Source organism: Epinephelus lanceolatus, chromosome 16 (assembly GCF_041903045.1).
Source record: "Epinephelus lanceolatus isolate andai-2023 chromosome 16, ASM4190304v1, whole genome shotgun sequence".
Lineage (NCBI taxonomy): Eukaryota > Metazoa > Chordata > Actinopteri > Perciformes > Serranidae > Epinephelus > Epinephelus lanceolatus.
The window spans coordinates 5,456,769-5,474,925 of record NC_135749.1 but is presented as its reverse complement, the minus strand read 5'-3'; the positions used below and the strand labels follow the sequence as shown (position 1 = coordinate 5,474,925).

The window sequence follows — 18,157 nt, the reverse complement described above, 5'->3', positions numbered from 1 at the left end:
TATATTTATAGAGCACATTTCATACACAAAGAGGAGTCAAGGTGCTTTAGACAATGGACCATTTCAAAAAATTAAGACAAAATGTTGTTACATTTGTTTTGTAAAATTCAAACAAAGCCTGTCTCCATTTAAAGCTATGCCAAGTCTTCCTGACACACCCCATTGGCACTGACACCAAACCTTCAACACTTCTTCATTCCTCAAATCCCTGGTTATCATTACATTGTGTAGGCTATATGTCACGGGTTCATCATCTGCAAGGTGTTTCTTTTTTTCCTCTTGCTTCACCTGCCTGTTTTTTTGTTTTGTTTTTTTTAATGTCTTCAGGTAAGAGAAAAATAAAATATATTAACACATTTCAGCTGATGGTAATTTATTAATTTTTTAATTTAAAAATATGAGCCTAGCATGCAGGGACAAAATGTAGCCTGTTGCTTTAATATGTTGAAGACTCAAATGCAAAGCAGAGAAGATTTGCCTGTGACGTTATTTTTAGAATGCTTTATTGATGTACTGTGATCATGCAGCAAAGAGGCAACTAAAGTGTGGGATTGTATCTTTTAATAGAAGAAACTAGCAGAAGGTAAAACACTTTATTTACCGTACATGTGTGATTTTAAGCTCATTTATTAACTGAGTAAAGCTAATTATTGTGACTATAATGCTCAAAGCACCCATGATTAAATACTATCTCTCCTGTCTCACACTATCTGAAATCTAACCTGCTGAACTAGTTAAGCTGTGTGTGAGTTTTGGATGAAGTAGAGCAGCAGGGAAACATAGGACCTATGTATATATTTTTAAACTGTAATGTGAGGTTTAGTGCATTGCGTTTCCTCTTCTTTTTTCTTTTTTAATCTTCTTTTTTAATCTTTATTATTTTGTCAGTTCACACCCTCATAGAGACTTCTGTGTTCAGATTGTATAAATATAGCATTATACTTTTTAGTAGAATAAACTGGTAAAAGGTAGAACACTTTATTGGCTTATTCAACTCACATTAAAATAAAAATGGTGTCATTTGCTGTGGGCTGAATGCCCTCAAATACAAATCCATCCCCATCAGGATTTTCTTAATGTTGTCTAATGTGATTAAATGATACGATCCGGTAGCTAGTTTTTAGTTTGCTCCAGCAAGCAGTCATACCTGTTGAACATAAAAGCAGCAGTATGAAAGGATGAAAGAGAAACTAACAGGAGAGAAAGCAGCAGAGCTCCCCAAACTAGATTCCTTTGGATTTTGTTGTCAGTGGGGTGTGTGTGTGCACCTTATAACTAGTGACTATAGTAGCATTAAGGCCCATCAAAAAAGCATGCAAGATAGACAGATAGATAATAACTTTGATTTGGTTCTGGCATTCATGTGGATACCACCTGACGTGTTCCACCCACTCCCGACATATACGGGACATTTGAGCCGTATCTGTCCTCCTAAAGGGCGACTAGGTTTTCCGTTTTTGTTTAAGACACTTCATCGTTACATCCCTAGTCTGGCATAGGGATGTAACGATATGGAAAATTTGATATCTCGATTATAGTGACCAAATTATCACGGTAAACGATAATATCGCAATATTTTTTTAAGCGCTGTAAAATGTCCAAAAAACATACATTGAAATAACTTCACTAAATCCAAACGCTTATATTAAAATGAAACTTTCACATTAAAGGGGAAAGGGATTGGCACAGCAACAGAAAAATTTATTTTAAATGAACAAAATATGTAAACACATTACAGGAACAAAGCTTATTTGTCTGGTGCTTTTTAACAGTCAGCAAAATATGTAAGCAACTTATATGTTAATTATTTATTTATTAGCACGAGAGGAAAAATATATATAAAACAAAACAATGCAAGAGTAGAACAAAAGACATACAATATATAGAATAGATATCACAAATGTGCAGGAGAAACCAAAAAAACCCTAAGGGCAATGGTCATCATTACACAGAATAATTCACACATTACTAGTGTGCATGTGAGTCAGAGGATTACCTGTATGAGAAAAGGAGTGCATGCTCTCGTGTGTGTGTGTGTGTGTGTTAGGTCAAGACTATGAGCAGTGAATTTAATTAACCTTATAAAACCGAGAGCCCCCATTATGGCTCTCGGTCAAAGGTTAACACGGCAGCGTTTTATGTTGTTTCCTTGAGCTTATGTCGAGAAAGCATAACTGGCCGTCTGTATCGATTCTAGCTCGCCATACAATCACCATAATCACAGTGATTCAATCATAGTTGATCTCAATTAGCGTTACGTTATGTCGGTTTCTCCGCTCAGTGTTTTCAGCTCCGTTTCGTTTTGAAACACTTAGCAACATAGCTGCTAATACGGCTATTAGCTACTCAGCTAGTTTCTTAAACGAAAATGTAAAACCTAGTCGCCGTTTAGGAGGACAGATACGGCTCAAATGTCCCGTATACGTCGAGAGTTACACATTATGACAATCTTAGTAAAACCGAAGTCCCTCCCACAATAACTAACATTTGCATGGCATAACTTGCATTGGCTGTAAAGCTGTGGATGATGGTCACGGAGATGAGCCAGCAGATTTGTAGTGTTGCTACCCTTCGCAGCAACTTTCTTTCTGCATGTTCTGCACACAGGATAGTTGTCCTCCACCAGCTGTCCCTCAGCAGTCTTCAGAAACCCAAAGTACGCCCAGACCTCAGACTTTGTGCATTTAGTTGGGGGGGAAATGTCCTGAGTGCCGCTATCACCACCTTCCGCCATGTTTTCATTCTTTGTGTTTACACATGCTACGCATTCACGCAGCGCCTGCATCGCAAGACTTGAATGAGGCTGTTATTACATATCCTGATAATCCACCGCGATAATGTAATTAATTTAAACATAAACGGTAATTCTTACCGTGTAAAAATTAACCGAGATTTACCGTAATATCGGTAATCGTTACATCCCTATGCCAGACACAGCAGGACATTCCCAGAAATCCTGTGTCCATGCCTGGTCAGGTCAGAGCCAAGTCCGATCCAAGGAGGCCCCACCTTGAATTAGGAGTACATCTGGGGTACCAGCACATCACAAGAATCCTTGAGCAGACTGGGACCTGGGAAATTTAGACGCCAGGTCGACACCTTGAGCTTTTTGTCACACTCCACGGGACATTTCTAAACAGTTTTTGTAGTGTGGCGTAGTGCATTATCCTGCTGTGGGGCCATGACGGGGGGTACTTGGTCTGCAACCGTGTTTGAGTGGGTGGAACATGTCAGGTGTTATCCACATGAATGCCAGAACCAAAGGTTTCCCAGCAGAACAGTGCATTGGAACAAAATAAAGTTATTCACTTCACCTGTCAGTAGTTTGAATGTTTTGGCTGATGGGTGTATATGATGTGAGGTTATTTGCTTATTGCTCTTCTTTTTGTTTACTCCTTGTCTTCTGTGTTCAAATTGTGTACATATAAACAACACGTGGGACACAAATATGTCCACAGAACAGTCAAATCATCGGACACAGCAGTTAATATGCTGCTTTAAGTAAATAATTGGGTACTTTTTAATTGATTTTATTGTTATACTTTCATCTTTATTGTCAAACTGCTCTATAGGAGTCTTATCGCTTCATCAGGGTCAAACACAAGTCTCTCAAGGAGGCTGATATTCACTGTAGAAACAGGAACTGCCCATTGGTTCGACAGCCCATTGGTTCGACATCCCATTGTTCCGACCATATTAAACCCATTGTTCTGAAGTCTGTTCCGAAATCATCATGATGCCCTGTGGTTAAGGTCTGGTTAGGTTTAGGCACAAAAACCACTTGGTTAGGGTCAGGAAAAGATCATGGTGTGGGTTAAAATGAAAAAGAAAGTGACAAACACATAAGCCGTGAGCCTGCTTCGCCTCAAGCCTTTCCCAGCTGACCCAGAGCCGGTCGCGGCGCACCATACGCCCGCTTTGAGCCGTTCAGCACCGCGGACAGTCGAACTAATGGGATGTCGAACCAATGGGCTGTCGGACCAATGACATGAACCCTGTAGAAACATGACTGTAAATTTATTTTAAAGTCTCTTATCCGCCCACAGCTATAACCCAAGGCTCTATGGATAAAAAAAAACAAGTTGGTTTTAGATAGGAAAATACAGTGATCCGTCTGTTGGTTTGATTTCCCTTTGATGTCTTAACAGTCTCATCCTCAGGCACATTCGCACATGTATATGAAGTGACTCACCTGTGTGCCTCATCACATTTTGTATCCACAGATTGAACGCCACGCTGCTGAGATGCTTTCAACTTTGGGAAAAACCAGAATATTCTTATCCATATTGTGCATCATTGGCATTGGGCTGTTGTCTAAATTTTCATGGAAGTATTGGGTGTTTTCTCTGGATGGTCAGAGCTCAAGTTTTAATACCTACATTAACAAATGTTTGCCAGAGGATGATCCATGGTTTACGACGCTTATCAATGCAGCCCCTCCACCCTTTTTGACAAAAAACTATACACCCTCGGAGAGCGATTTCAACTGGTGGAAGGTAAGTGTCATCTTATCAGCAACTATTTTAGGTTCTCTGCACTTTTTCATGTTCCTTTTCTAAAAGAGAAAGGGCTGTTTGTTTAACTCTAAGAGGAACCTGTTTAGTGTCAGTGGTGTCTCTGTCAGCTGAAACAACACCATTTTTGACCCATTGGAACATATGATTGCGAAACAAGTCATTAAGGCTGCAACTAATGGTTATTGTCACTGTTGATTATTATTTTCTCGATTAATTGATTAGTTGACTGTTTTATAAAATGTAAGAAAATGGTAAAAAAAATTAAAAAATGATGTTGAATATTATTCCCTTTGTGGCAAGCAGGAACTGGACAGCACCTCACATTTCAAACGTCACACCAGTCCTTATTCACCATAAAGCACACGACTCTTGCCGTTCTCTCACTAGAGTCCTCTGCTCTGTCAGAACAGCATACAGAAAAAGAGCCATCTGGTTAAATGGCGCTGTCCAGGATTTAGCCAATAGTCAGTGAAACAAGGGATATTACAGTCCCTGATAAATGAAAACTGATATTTGCATAGAAATCATCAAAGTTATTGTCCGACGCCTGTACAATGGTTAACAGGATAGGTCGGTTGGTGCCCGTCTTCTCCGTCTTTTCTAAGCAGACGTCAGACACACTTAGAGACCAGCTAGTGAACGCAGTCAAACATTGAGCATCTTAAGAGACAGATATTCCTCAGGAGCTGGTGGAGACCAAAAAAAGAATTAAAAGAATAACACATTCTCACTCCGGCTTCATCACATATTAGCCCCTTTTATGCTGCCAGATTTTCTGCGAATGTTGGCCCGTTTTGCCGGCCAGCTGTGAGCGTTTATACACACAGAGGCGGAATGGCGAGTTGATCCAAGGTGCCCAGTTTTCCGCCTGGTAGGGTAGTCATATTGGCGGAACCTTTTTAGTTTAAACAGACCGAGGCGGCCTTCCACAACGGGAGGGATAAACGGGAAACAGCTGATAGCAGGAATTAGCGAGCAGCTAGTAGCAAGAGGGAAATTCAAACCTGACAGACACTGTAAAGATGAGCAACTGAGGAGACAAGGAATTGCGCGCCCTCCTTGTCCTCGCAAACGAAGAGGCCATTAAGATGACGGGGACAGTGAAGAACGGGGCGATTTACGAAAGAATTGCCGCCTGACTATAGCCACGGCTTCCCTCCCACGTCACTGTTTACGTCACACGCTGAGCTACATGTTTTGTTACTTGCCCACGTCCCCCATTGCCCCAAAAAAGGTGCATTCTGTATAAACAAAAGTAGGTAGGCGGCATTTTGCTGCACTCCCCGATTTTGTTTTTATACTGCCAATGCTGAAAAAAGACTGATCGGGCTTTCCTGCAAATTTGCACAATTCCTATCTAAAAGGGATATTGACATTTTGGTCATGGACTTTCCACGTCCACATACGACATGCAAGGTACCCTGGGTGTGTTGGTTGTTGGCGTTCTGGGACACCGTGTCAAGTTCTGCCTGTTACATGCATTGTCTGTTTTCAACATCCACTTCCGTTTTCACAGGAAATAAACCCACTACGTCGGTACAACACCGTGATTTTTTTTTTCCTTCAACAACAAAGCACGTGGTTAGGTTTAAGAGAAAAGAATCAGGTTTGGCTTTAGAATCTTACGGGATGTGAACACCACTGTCTCTGCTGAAGGTTGATGTTTGTTGGAGAACCTTGAAGATCATAGTTTTAAAAACCACAGCTCTGGTTTGTGATTAGATATTGAACTGCTGCTGGAATAACTTTCTTTTTCTGTTATGTGTGTCAGCGCTTACAGGGGGAAAAACGCAACTTCACTTTCTACAAAACAACAGTGGACAGCCTGTTCAACATCTTCCCACCCATTTCAGATATTTTAGAGTCCAGCCCTGTCCGCTGCAGGACTTGTGCTGTGGTGGGGAACTCTGTTAATTTAAAAGGATCACACTATGGACCTCTCATAGATATGCACAATATTGTAATAAGGTAAGTCATTACTGCTAATGTCATATGCCATATACAGTAGGATGAGCAACATTTTGATTCAGGATTTCCATGTAATGTGAACACTGATCACCACATCATTGTTCTTTAACTACATGACATTAATGAATATGTATTCCCCTGTATCCTTCAGAATGAATCGTGGCCGTACGAAAGGCTTCGAAGAGGATGTTGGGACCAAAACTACTCATCATGTAATGTATCCTGAGAGTGCCATATTTTTGGACAATGACGACATCCATCTCGTGCTGTTTTCATTCAAGATAAACGATCTACTGTGGCTCCTCAAGAGATTCGATCCAAGGTGTGTGTGATGAGGAGCCGCTGTAGATACAGAGCTGTGATTGAGTGAATAATTGCATTGAATAGATTTGTTTGTGTGAAATCTACATTTTGATGACGAAGTGTTGTAGCTGACTGTGGGAAAAGTACACAGTGACATGGTCCTCACAGTGAGCAATAGTTTCTCCTCTGAGTAATAAAAATGGATTTTTATTACAATCCAGTGGTAGCTCAGCTGTTAAACTGTCCTCAGATTCACTAACAGAGAGGCAAATACCAAAGAGCCGGTGGAGAGAGGTTCTTGGTGTGAGGGTGTGACAACAGTCTCCAGACTTTCTAGGACTTTTGCTCTTGAATTACTCATTTTTGCTATTGTATTTAGAGAGATTCACTTTGTTATCACATTAGCATACCATTGTTTCTTTAGAGAGACAGAGCAACACTAGCATTAATTTAAAGTTGTGTTTCTGGCCATCCAATTAATATACGTAAGTAAATAATCTGCCTCTTTAGCTGCTAAAGCTAATTGCTAACTTTATCTGCTCATTTCGTGGTGGGAGGGTGGCCCAAAATGTGTTTATTAGTTTGGACTGAGTCATACGATTAATTGACCTATGGCTAAGCCACGCCCCCTCCACTCACTCGGACAAACTATCAACATTCAGTGACCGGCGCTATGGCAGGTGTCACAGTACACGGCATTTCGCAGGAGGCAATTGATGATTTTTGGAGACATAACGATCAGATGTCATTGAGAAATAACCAAAAGGGCCTAAACTACGCATTGGAGGGATATATTCATCATTTTATTGTTGAGAAGGTCGATGAAAAGCTTAAATTACAAGCCAAAATTTACAGGTCACAGTGTACGCTTGTGAACCGCATCTGGTTGCCGTCACCATCAAAGACAACAAGTTAAAGTGCCACTGAAGTTAAGGTTTTTGGCTCAGAATATGAGAAAAGGATAACGGCCTTTTTACCATCTTTACCAAGAGTGTCTCTCCGTTAGTTTGGTGCTACAGTATTTACACTGAATCATTCAGCATAACGTTTGCCAACCTTTGTTATCGCTGCCATTACAGATAAGTTAATGAAGCTAAGCTCCAGAAGTTAACGTTAGCTTAACTAGAGCCCTTTGGACAACAGCTAACAATGATGTACGATCACCAAAGTACAAAACTAGAACAAAATAGGCTAATGAACTCCCAGCAAACAAGGTGACATGATGAACAACGCAGCTAGGAGCTAATGTTAGGCTAACTTTAGCTAACGTTAGCTAGAGATGTTAAAGATAACTTTATATTTCTTTCCAGCAAAGTGACAATATGTTGCCTCAAACACAATGTTGACTTACCTTAGAACAGATGTAGACATCATTGTTAATCTTATTCACGTTGAGTTGATGTTGTGGTCTAACGTTACCACACAACTTTATCCAAAGGATTAAAGTGTGTAAAGTGTAAAAAATACACCTCGTCGCCCAGCCTCTCAGGATACCTTGTGTCAGAGTTGCATGTACCCCATGCACACCATTTGACCATTTTTAAACTTCAAATCTCAGAAAAAGCTCATAAAACCGAACAAAACTGACTTTCTGTAATGCATTTCAATGGACGTCCAGGCAGAGAATGTCCGAGTGTATGGGAATGGCTATACGCACTGTGATTGGCTCATCACGTTTGAGGGCGGGTCTTAGCCATAGGTCAATTGTAAGTATGGCTGTAATCACCAATTCAGCGTTGGGGGTGACCATCTTTTATCGACATCCTCTGTCATCCAACCCTCCAGGGGGATCTGGGAGGATTCCTCCCACGAGAGGCTTTCAGAAACTTCAGAAATGGTAAATGGACTGCACTTGTACAGCGTCTCAAAGCGCGTTCACGCTACGTTACATTCTCCCATTCACACACACATTCACACACTGCTGGCTGAGGCTACCGTACATGGTGCCACCTGCGACTCAGTAACACCCACTCTCACACATCAATGGAACAGCCATCAGGAGTAATTTGGGGTTGGTGAATGACCTGCACTACCTCTGAGCCTTAACTGCTTAACATTTTGAAACAAAATGTTAAATCAGGACTTCTCAAAGTTTTGATGACAGCATACATCAACATCAACTATAACATAGCGTGCGTACCACTCAACTTACATTCTAGTTTTACATTTTTTAGCCGAATACATTTTAAAGTGATGAAATAGAGACAGCACAGTGTCTGACATTGATTGTACCCACAGCTGTCGAGCAATAGCTTCTGCTGGGGTATGGTATGACCACTTGCACAAACCACACACAGAACTGCAGTACAGTGTAACTGAATTGGTAGTCCAATCCGTCCATTTTCTGTAACCGCTTATCCTGTTAGGGGTCACGGGGGGCTGGAGCCTATCCCAGCTGACATGGACAGGTCACCAGACTATCACAGGGCTGACACATAGAGACAGACAACCATTCACACTCACATTCACACCTACGGACAATTTAGAGTCACCAGTTAACCTGCATGTCTTTGGATTTGGAAGACATGGATTGGGAGGAAGCTGGAGCACCTGGAGGAAACCCACGCTATTTTTATAATAAAAGTAGGACAAGAATACTCCAATGACATGTCCGAGACAACCAGGGATGATTGGCTGATCGTGGACCCACATGTACTCTGTCATGTCTTTCAGCTGAGTCACAGCAAGATTTTATGACTCCACAATTACCTAATCTGACATGACTGTCGGAAAAGACAAAACTGTTGTGCAGTCTAAACCCAGCCTTAGGCTAATCCATTCAGTAATCATGTGCTTGCTGCCAACACTGTGGGTGCTCTTCCCTGCCTGAGCTGAGACGTCCTACGAACCTGCAACCTCAGTTTGTTTTGTTACAACATAATTTTAGAGCATATTACATGACGAAAACAGACAGACACTTGAACACATAGTTTTTATAGGCATAGGCGGATCATGATAACCCCCCTGTGGCTTCTCCCCACAGAGCTGAAGGCCCAGCATTGCCAAGAGTACTGAGCCTAAGTCCCACAGATAAACTGAGGGGACAGAAACACTCATTTCAAATGTATCATGATGGTTTCTTTGTTGCATCTTCAAAGTGAATGTTTAAGTTTCAGTGTCTAGGCCAGTGGTCTGGTGGGTCTGGGGACTAAACCCCACGCTCCTTTCTCTTCATCTTTTTCCCCCATTGCCCAATTGGAGTTCGGCGGCGGTGGCGGACTCCGGGGTTTTTTCTGACCTAATTGTATTGCGGAGTTTTGCACAGCGGCAACCGGATCTTTGATCTCAAACCACAAAAAATGTGATGGCACAACAGTCTCCTTCAGTACATTATTCTATGCTTTCTTTTGATTTTCACATTGGCTAGTCATCCTGTCTTCTGATTAAATCGGAACCGTTGAAACAAGTTGTAGGAAGCCTCTGCAAGTAATTGGCTGCTGGCAGACACTCTGTGCTGCAATAAAATGGTTGGCCTGAATAGAATATAATGTCTATAGCCTTACTGTTGTGTGTACAGCCTTTATAGACTGAGCTGAGTAGTGATGCGCGGGTCGACCCGTAACCCGTGGGACCTGCAAATGGACCTGTGGGTTGGGCAGCAGTGATCGTCTGTTAAATCGGTCTGTAAATGATATTTTGACATTATTGGCTATTATTGTCATGGCATCCGAAGGTACTGATGCGTTGAGCAGGTGACAGTCCGCGGCCGTTTTCAAAACACACTTGTGTCACGCACTCCAAAAGAAACTTGTTGAAACTTTAAACAATAATTTATTTTACAAAATGGGGGAAACAAACGTTGACAAAAACGGTTCCATAATTCATATTAAATTCAAAAGATAACGAAAAAACAGCTACAAGTTAGAGGAAATAGTGATAAAGTGGTAAAACTTGGCATTGATCCACAGCCTCAGACGGATGCGCTCAAGCGTGCCGTGCACACAAGCTCCGTTGGTAGGCGATACTATTTTTTCACATTTTTAACAATGCAATTTAAAAGTTTTGATTTTTATTGATAACCTACATTTACCAACAACAAAAAGACTACATTTAGCACCAAAAAAATATGTAAAAAAAAAAAAAGTAAATAAAAAAACGAATATTGAATACCAAATTTTCATAACAAATACCTACCCATAGAAACGAATATTCGAATATCTGAATATTTGGGTACAGCCCTAGTACCCACACAGATCTCTGTTTATCTGCTGACAGCCTCTCACCCTCAACCAGAGCTACAGACAGTACCCTCAGTACCCAGGAACTAGCTATCTGTTATTGACATATATAACTAAGCCCTTTGACAAGAAAAGCAAAGTTAAATAAGTGACCCCATGCAGAGGCTCTGGCTCAGGGGCCCCCTGAACCCTTGGACCCCTGAGCCTGGGAGGCCCATTCAGTAATACACCCATGCATCTAGGAACCAGATAACAAAAACCACAAGCTTTACTGACAGATGAGGTGTGTAGAAAAGTCAGAAGGAGGCTTAAGCTTAGTTATTAATTATAGGTTTTACCATGGCCTGTATGAATTTATGAATTTATTTAGCAGTGTAACTGGCACATGGTGTTATATAATCAAAACTAAATATGCTTCATGTTCTACCAAATGTTCCCTCCAACAGGGAAATCAGTGCTGGGAAGTTAAAGAAGATAGCGAACAAGGATCGGGTGAGTACTCATAATGATTTTCTACGACACTGACATATTTGACAAGTCATCCAGTGACACACTGTAATGACTTCACTGCAGACAGGAATGGTTCATTAACAAGTCTGATTCATAACAGGTGATGATCGTCAATCCAGCTCTCCTCAAATATGTTCATGAAATGTGGCTGGAAAAGAAGGGCAGGTATCCATCCACTGGCTTTCTGACTCTGGCTCTCAGCCTGCAGATTTGTGATGCGGTGAGTTTGTAATTACACGTTATACCGACAATTTCATGCTGTTTCACTGACTCCAGTCCACTCACTGACAACTAACAACAGAAAGAAGAGCTCTACATAATCATCAAACTTTAAGGGTGGGCAACGTCCATTCCGACATCCCACCACTCCGACATGGGCCTCTAATTGTCTAAATGGCAACACTTAATTTTTTATCAAATGTCCCATCATTCCGACGATTTTTTTCTCCTATGGTCGGAAAGACGGAATTTCTTTTTTTTTTTAAACATCCTGCCTTTCCGACAATTCTTTTAATGGCCTATTTTTTTACCCAAAAGATTTTGCACTAATGATATGCCAGTGCAAATACGCCCCTAACTCCACAACCTTGCAAACCAACTTTAATAATCTATTATCAAAATCTCCTGAAATGTCAATATCAAAATACAGGTATTAATGTAACTCGGGCGAGTCTGAAACATGTTAGATTCATGTCTGAATCACAGGGATCACTGACTGTAAGTAGAAATACAGTGTCAGTGACCTGTCACAGCAGCCAGCTGGAGCGGAGCTCTCCACAGAGCCCATGCGTCTTTATACACGCTGGCAGCATATGCAACAATAATAATTGCAATTACAGATAGCCTATAAATGACAGCGCTCCAGTTACACACCTGAAATCACTGACTAATTCCAGCGAGAACATGTCACCTGGTACAGAGGTGAGCATCATTAACATGCAGAGACTGAGAATAATTGAGATGTCCGTTCCATGTGCAAAAAGTTGGAATAAGTTGGTTCCTTCTATTCTAAACTACTATTCTCTGGTGACTACAGGTCAGGACAACTGAACCGTGAACTAGTGTCTGATTACAAAATTACTATCACCACCACTAACGAGCGATCTCCTCCCCTGTCTATGGGGTGCCGTTTGTAAAGTGTCTCACGCTGAAAATAACATTTAAAAAAGTATTGTGAATTTTTTAACATCACCTTTTACCACATTTACAGCAATATTTGTTAACATGGTCAGACTGTGTTTATAGAATCAAATAATGAATTAAAACCAACTTATCGGGGGAAGTGAACACTTGAACATACATTAGCGTGGTAATAACTACCTAAAATAACAAGAAACATGTTTGGAGAAATTTTATTTGACGTGTACTTTGGGTTGTTAGTGTCCCTTCGGACGAACTAACAACCTAAGCTAAGCTAACAACCGTTCGCTCTTAGCACCGTTAGCAGTGTCTGTAATGGCTCATTAACTCTTTGTGTTGCGATGTGTGGTATTTATTCAGTTTTGGGAAATCACAATGTCTAGAAAGCATCAGTGGCTGCAGCAGCAGCAAAGCTAACATCAGGAACAGAAAGAAGGGAGTCACCTGTTGAGTAACGCACATTTCCTTATATGGAAAGCCTTGTCGGAATGGTGGGACGTTTGCATGTCAGAATAGGGGTATGTCAGAATGGCATTATGTCAGAACAGTGTTATGTCGGAATGGTGGGACGTTTGCATGTCGGAATAGGGGTATGTCAGAATGGCATTATGTCAGAACAGTGTTATGTCGGAATGGTGGGATGTCGGAATGGTGGGATGTTGGAATGACAGCATGTAACCCACATCTGTGATACTAATCCAATTCATTTCTTGTTAAACTCACAACTACATTCTCCTCACAGTCTGCTTGCTGTTTGTTCTGTGTGCACGGAAAAAGCTGTGGTGTTCAAACACAACCCAGGCTTGTTACATGGGAAACAAACAAAGTGGCTTTGACCGGGCCATAAAACACTATTGTAGCCACAGCCACAGGGAGAGTTCATGCTCGTGCACAGGACAGAGGAAAGATCGTGGGAAAAGAGAAAGGCAGTTAGAGTTAGAGGAATGGTAAATCCAGCAGCACACGCCATGGCGCTGAAATCCACAGTGCATGATCAAGGAGGAGAGATGTAAACATCTACAGAGGAGAAGGTCAGATAAACAAGAAATAAAAAGCTTTAAACACTTGGTCTAACCGGCAAAGGGAAAGTTGGTGATCCGTCTGTCCGGCAGTCTGGGATCAGACCACCAGCGCCAACACATTCTCAATCCGACCTCGTCACATATCGACATTTGGTCATGGACCTTCCACGTCCAGATATGACCTGAAAGGTACCCTGGGTGTGTTGGTTGTTGACGTTCTGAGACACAGTGTCAAGTTCTGCCTGTTAAATGCATTGTCTTCTTTCAAAATACACTTCTGTTTTCAGTGTTCAATGTACTGTTTACATACAGTTTCTTTCAAAATAAAAGCACTACGTCAGACCAACAACGTGAATTGACTTTTTGTTCCTCGTGGTTAGGTTCAGGCAACAAAAACACGTGGTTAGGTTTAGGAAAAAAGATCCGGGTTCGGCTTTAGAATCTTACAGGACATGAACACTGCTCTCCCTGCTGATGGTCGGTGTTTGCTGGACCCAATCACCACCCCTCCCACCCGCCCTACTCGGACTTTTGCCGCCTCAACTTTCGTTCTTGTCCCGCTGCGTTCCACCCTGACATTGCTGAGCACTGTTAAACTATAACAGTGACCAACCGCTTATCATGCAGATTTTAAAGGACGCCTTTTTACGTCAGTGTCTGACGCCGCAAGTCACTGCCCAAGCACCGGTTTTCGATGATTTCGGAATGAGACCGGGTTGCCAGCGCTGGGGTTTGCTTTGGCTGAATTTGAGTTGCTAGAGTGGCTAACTGGAGTTACTTGGAGTTACAAGTGTTTACCTGTATAATATTAATTATCGGGACTGTGGGTTCTGCCACATTGCTCGTTCGGTCAGCCGGTTAACCCGTTGATAACGTTGTTGTAACGTGTGTTTGTTTGGGTTTTGAGTTTGATTATCAACAGTCTTTCTCCAAAATCATAGACTCCACCTTTAATACAAATATTTCATAAGAGGAGAAATGCATTTGTGTTGATCACAACAGCAATAGTTCAACATTATGGGAACCTAACAGTGTAGATTAGCATGACGAAGGGGGAAAAACAGCTAGCCTGGTTCTGTCCGAACAAAACCGAATTCTTCTCTCAGTGCTTACACACCACCAATTAACACACTATATCTTGTTTGCTGAATTAAAACAAGCACATAAATATGAGTAGTTCACCACACTACTAATTTCCCTGTTTCCTGTCTTTGCTAAGCTAAGCTAACTGTCTCCTGGCTCCAGATTCCTTAAGGATAAACTTTTCAAAATGCCAAAGTATATAAGGTTAAGGACAACAAAATGTACAAAAAAAAAGTTTAGAAGCAACAATTATTTAAGTTAAATCCAGCTGAGTTCATTGTAACATTTTTGTTTTCCCAGGTCAGCGTTTTTGGCTTTGGAGCAGACAGCGCTGGAAGCTGGAGCCATTACTTTGAAACCTTTAGATTCAAAAACTTTAAAACTGGAGTTCATGCAGGACCGCATGAATATAATGTTATTCAGCAACTGTACCAGAAGAAGAAAATTCTTTTTTTCAAAGGATCTTGAATGTAATTTTTGAGCTGAGTAGTTAACTGCTTTAACTTAAAGGGACGGTTCACATACAAATCAGACATATGTTTCCTCTTACCTGTGGTGCTATTTATCAGTCTGGATTGTTCTGGTGTGAGTTGTCAAATGTTGGTGCTAGCAGCCATACACATGTCTGCCTTCTCTCCAATATAATGCAACGACATGGCACTTGGCCTGTGATGCTCAAAGCACCACAAAAATACATTTGAAAACCTCAGTGTTAAAGTCTCTTTCCAGGAAACATGGTTACTCAAGATAATCTGCAGACCTTGTTGTGGGCAGCTTCACATAGGGACTATTTTCCTTCTACCAAACTACACCAACTGTATTACCACAAAGAAGAAAACATGCATCTTCTTTGCAGTTGTCGAACTACGTGTAGTCGTATCTATTGAGTCTTTAAATGTGTTAAATGTTCAGGTCATTTTCAGTTTTGGTGTCATAGAATGAAGTACTGTTGCACAAACTGTTTTTTTGTCAATCATATACTCAACTGTCTAACATATGGAAAGTAGCCTACCGTAGCAAACCACCCATTATGTCTACAAACAGGTGCAATATCAGGGCCATATATTTATTATCTGTTAAAAACACAAAGCAATAAAAATATATTGTCTCTAACAAGTATGGCTCCCTGGCTCTGCTCACACTGGTTGCCTCAGTTCTTTGACTCACTGGCTTGTGGCTGCCGTTCTTTTACAGGGTCGTGAAGGTGCTGACACCGGGCGAGAGGCAGGGTACGCCATCACAGGGCAGACACACCACCATTCACACCTACATTCACACCTGTGGGTAACTCAAGAGTAGGGGTGACCCCGAATGGTCGATGATTCAGTGATTCGACTGGGAGAAGTCTGATTTGACCGCCAGTCTCGCCATCGAATTGTCGCAAAATGTGGTTATGAAACAAGACCGTACCATTCTGACTATATGGGGGTGCTCACTGCTGCTGAACATCTTGATTTGACATAGAATGTATTTGTTTTCTAGTAATTCATGATATATAGCCTATTTTGATACAAACTTCAGCCTAATTTCTGTTAATAAAAAATTGAAAATGACACGTGCGTTTAATCAGTACGTATAATCATTACTACGCATGAATAAATCACCCAGCTGCTCGATCCAAATAAGCTGAGGTGAGTGAGTGCACTGCAGGACCATCAGAGCAGCAGCGAGGCCTACGGTGATTTAAAGTTAAACCTAAAGTCCCACTGATTGTCACACACCTGAGTGTGTGAAATTTGTTCTCCGCATTTGACCCATCCCCTGAGGGAGCGGTGAGCAGCAGCGGTGCTCGGGAATCGTGGGGTGATGATTTACGGTGGTGGAGCGCATAAACAAACACTTTGGAGGAGGTATGTGCTCTCAAATCAAATTTTTTTGGAGGATTATTCGTTTACCTGAAGTGTCTTGAAACAAATTTCACCGCTGATTGTTGTCTTGATAGACTCTGATTTTTTATTTGGCTACTTTTTTTTCCGACAATTGAGAGTGGTGATGCACGGTCCGTGTGGATGAACTTGTATGAACCTGAGTTGATTAATGAAGTAACTTGAAGTCAGAAAGAAGGAAAACTGTTTCTAAACCTTTTGATGATGTTTTTGGATGTTTATTTGTGAATGAAATGGCAAGTTCTGACGAGTCAGAAACGACTCCTGTTAAAGACATGGATGAGGCTGCAGCGCGTCTGCGCTCATCTAGAGCATCATACCTTGATGAAGTGAAAGGAATAAAGATAAAGATAAAATGATAACCCTTTTACTTTTATTATTATTATCTCATTATGCCAACTGAAGAATTAAATTTGTTTATTTGGGTGTTTTAGCTCTTTTTTCTGGAGTGGAAACTGACGCAAATGAGCTCATTAATCAATGAGAGGGAGAACAACATGATTTGACGATTAGTCGGCTAAAGGAAAAATCTGTCAAATCAGATTTGACTATGAAAATTCTTAGTCGGGGACACCCCTATTGACACAGGGAGAACATGCAAACTCCACACAGAAGGACCTGAGTCAGTCAGCTCTTTTGACTTTGTGATGTTTTTGTGTTCGAAGAAAATACGAAAAATTAAATAAACAAAAACACTTGTCATGCACAGCAGGTGTGACTGATAATACTGATAATGGCTGTGTTCCATTTGGGTGTGTCAGTATGATGACTCTGGTATCACGTCCAACAACATACTGGATACACAGCTACTGAGTTAAAATCAAGGTTTCCTGACACTGATGGTGACAGGCCCTGACTGTGTAAACTGTGAAGCCATTGGCTGCCAGACCTCAAGTGATAATGCACTAATGGAACCAGTTTTCCCAGTGTAGCAAGGTGTGTGCACAATGCTTCTTCATGGGACACTGAAATGCTTTATTTAGAGAGTTAACATGTGACATCGCTGGCTTCATTAAGTTTGTGAAGTGATGCTTTTTGTCATTTGGCCTTATGTGACTTTAAATGTTCCTTACAGCTTTACTCAGTTAGAATGGGCTGAAAAACAGGTTTCTAAATTAGTAAAGCATTCCAACATTTGTAGTGTTATAGGGTCAGAATGATGAAGACAGATGGAAAGCAACAAAATGTGATGAAGGCTCACTCATTAATTTTCCGTAACCAGGGCTGACACATAGAGACAGACAACCATTCACGCTCACATTCACACCTACAGACAATTTAGAGTCACCAATTAACCTGCATGTCTTTGGACTGTGGATGGAAGCTGGAGCACCTGGAGGAAACCCACGCTGACACAGGGAGAACATGCAAACTCCACACAAAAAGGCTCCTCCATCCTGGGTTCAGGGTGGAGGCAACAATGCTAACCACTGCACCACTGTGCCGCCCCGAATAATGTTCCACCAGACAAATGTAAATGCGACAAATGATGTTAAGATTTTTAAAAAGTCTGTTATCTCCAGCTTGACAAATAGTGCACATATAGCTGC

At 41.3% G+C, this 18,157-nt stretch overlaps 1 protein-coding gene across 2 annotated transcripts; it reads left to right on the top strand.

The window, feature by feature from the left end:
* Positions 1–217: 217 nt before the first annotated feature.
* Positions 218–15,837, top strand: LOC117264028 (CMP-N-acetylneuraminate-beta-galactosamide-alpha-2,3-sialyltransferase 1-like). Of its 2 annotated transcripts, XM_033637821.2 has the most exons (7): positions 218–327; positions 4,224–4,496; positions 6,289–6,485; positions 6,637–6,807; positions 11,413–11,458; positions 11,577–11,696; positions 15,022–15,837. In XM_033637821.2, exons 2-7 carry the CDS (start codon positions 4,245–4,247, stop codon positions 15,187–15,189), a joined length of 954 nt encoding a protein of 317 aa, XP_033493712.1. In that variant the 5' UTR covers positions 218–327; positions 4,224–4,244; the 3' UTR covers positions 15,190–15,837. The 2 variants fall into 2 exon arrangements, with proteins under 2 accessions (XP_033493712.1, XP_033493713.1); XM_033637822.2 differs by lacking the exon at positions 218–327 and having other exon boundaries at positions 4,094–4,496.
* Positions 15,838–18,157: the final 2,320 nt, after the last annotated feature.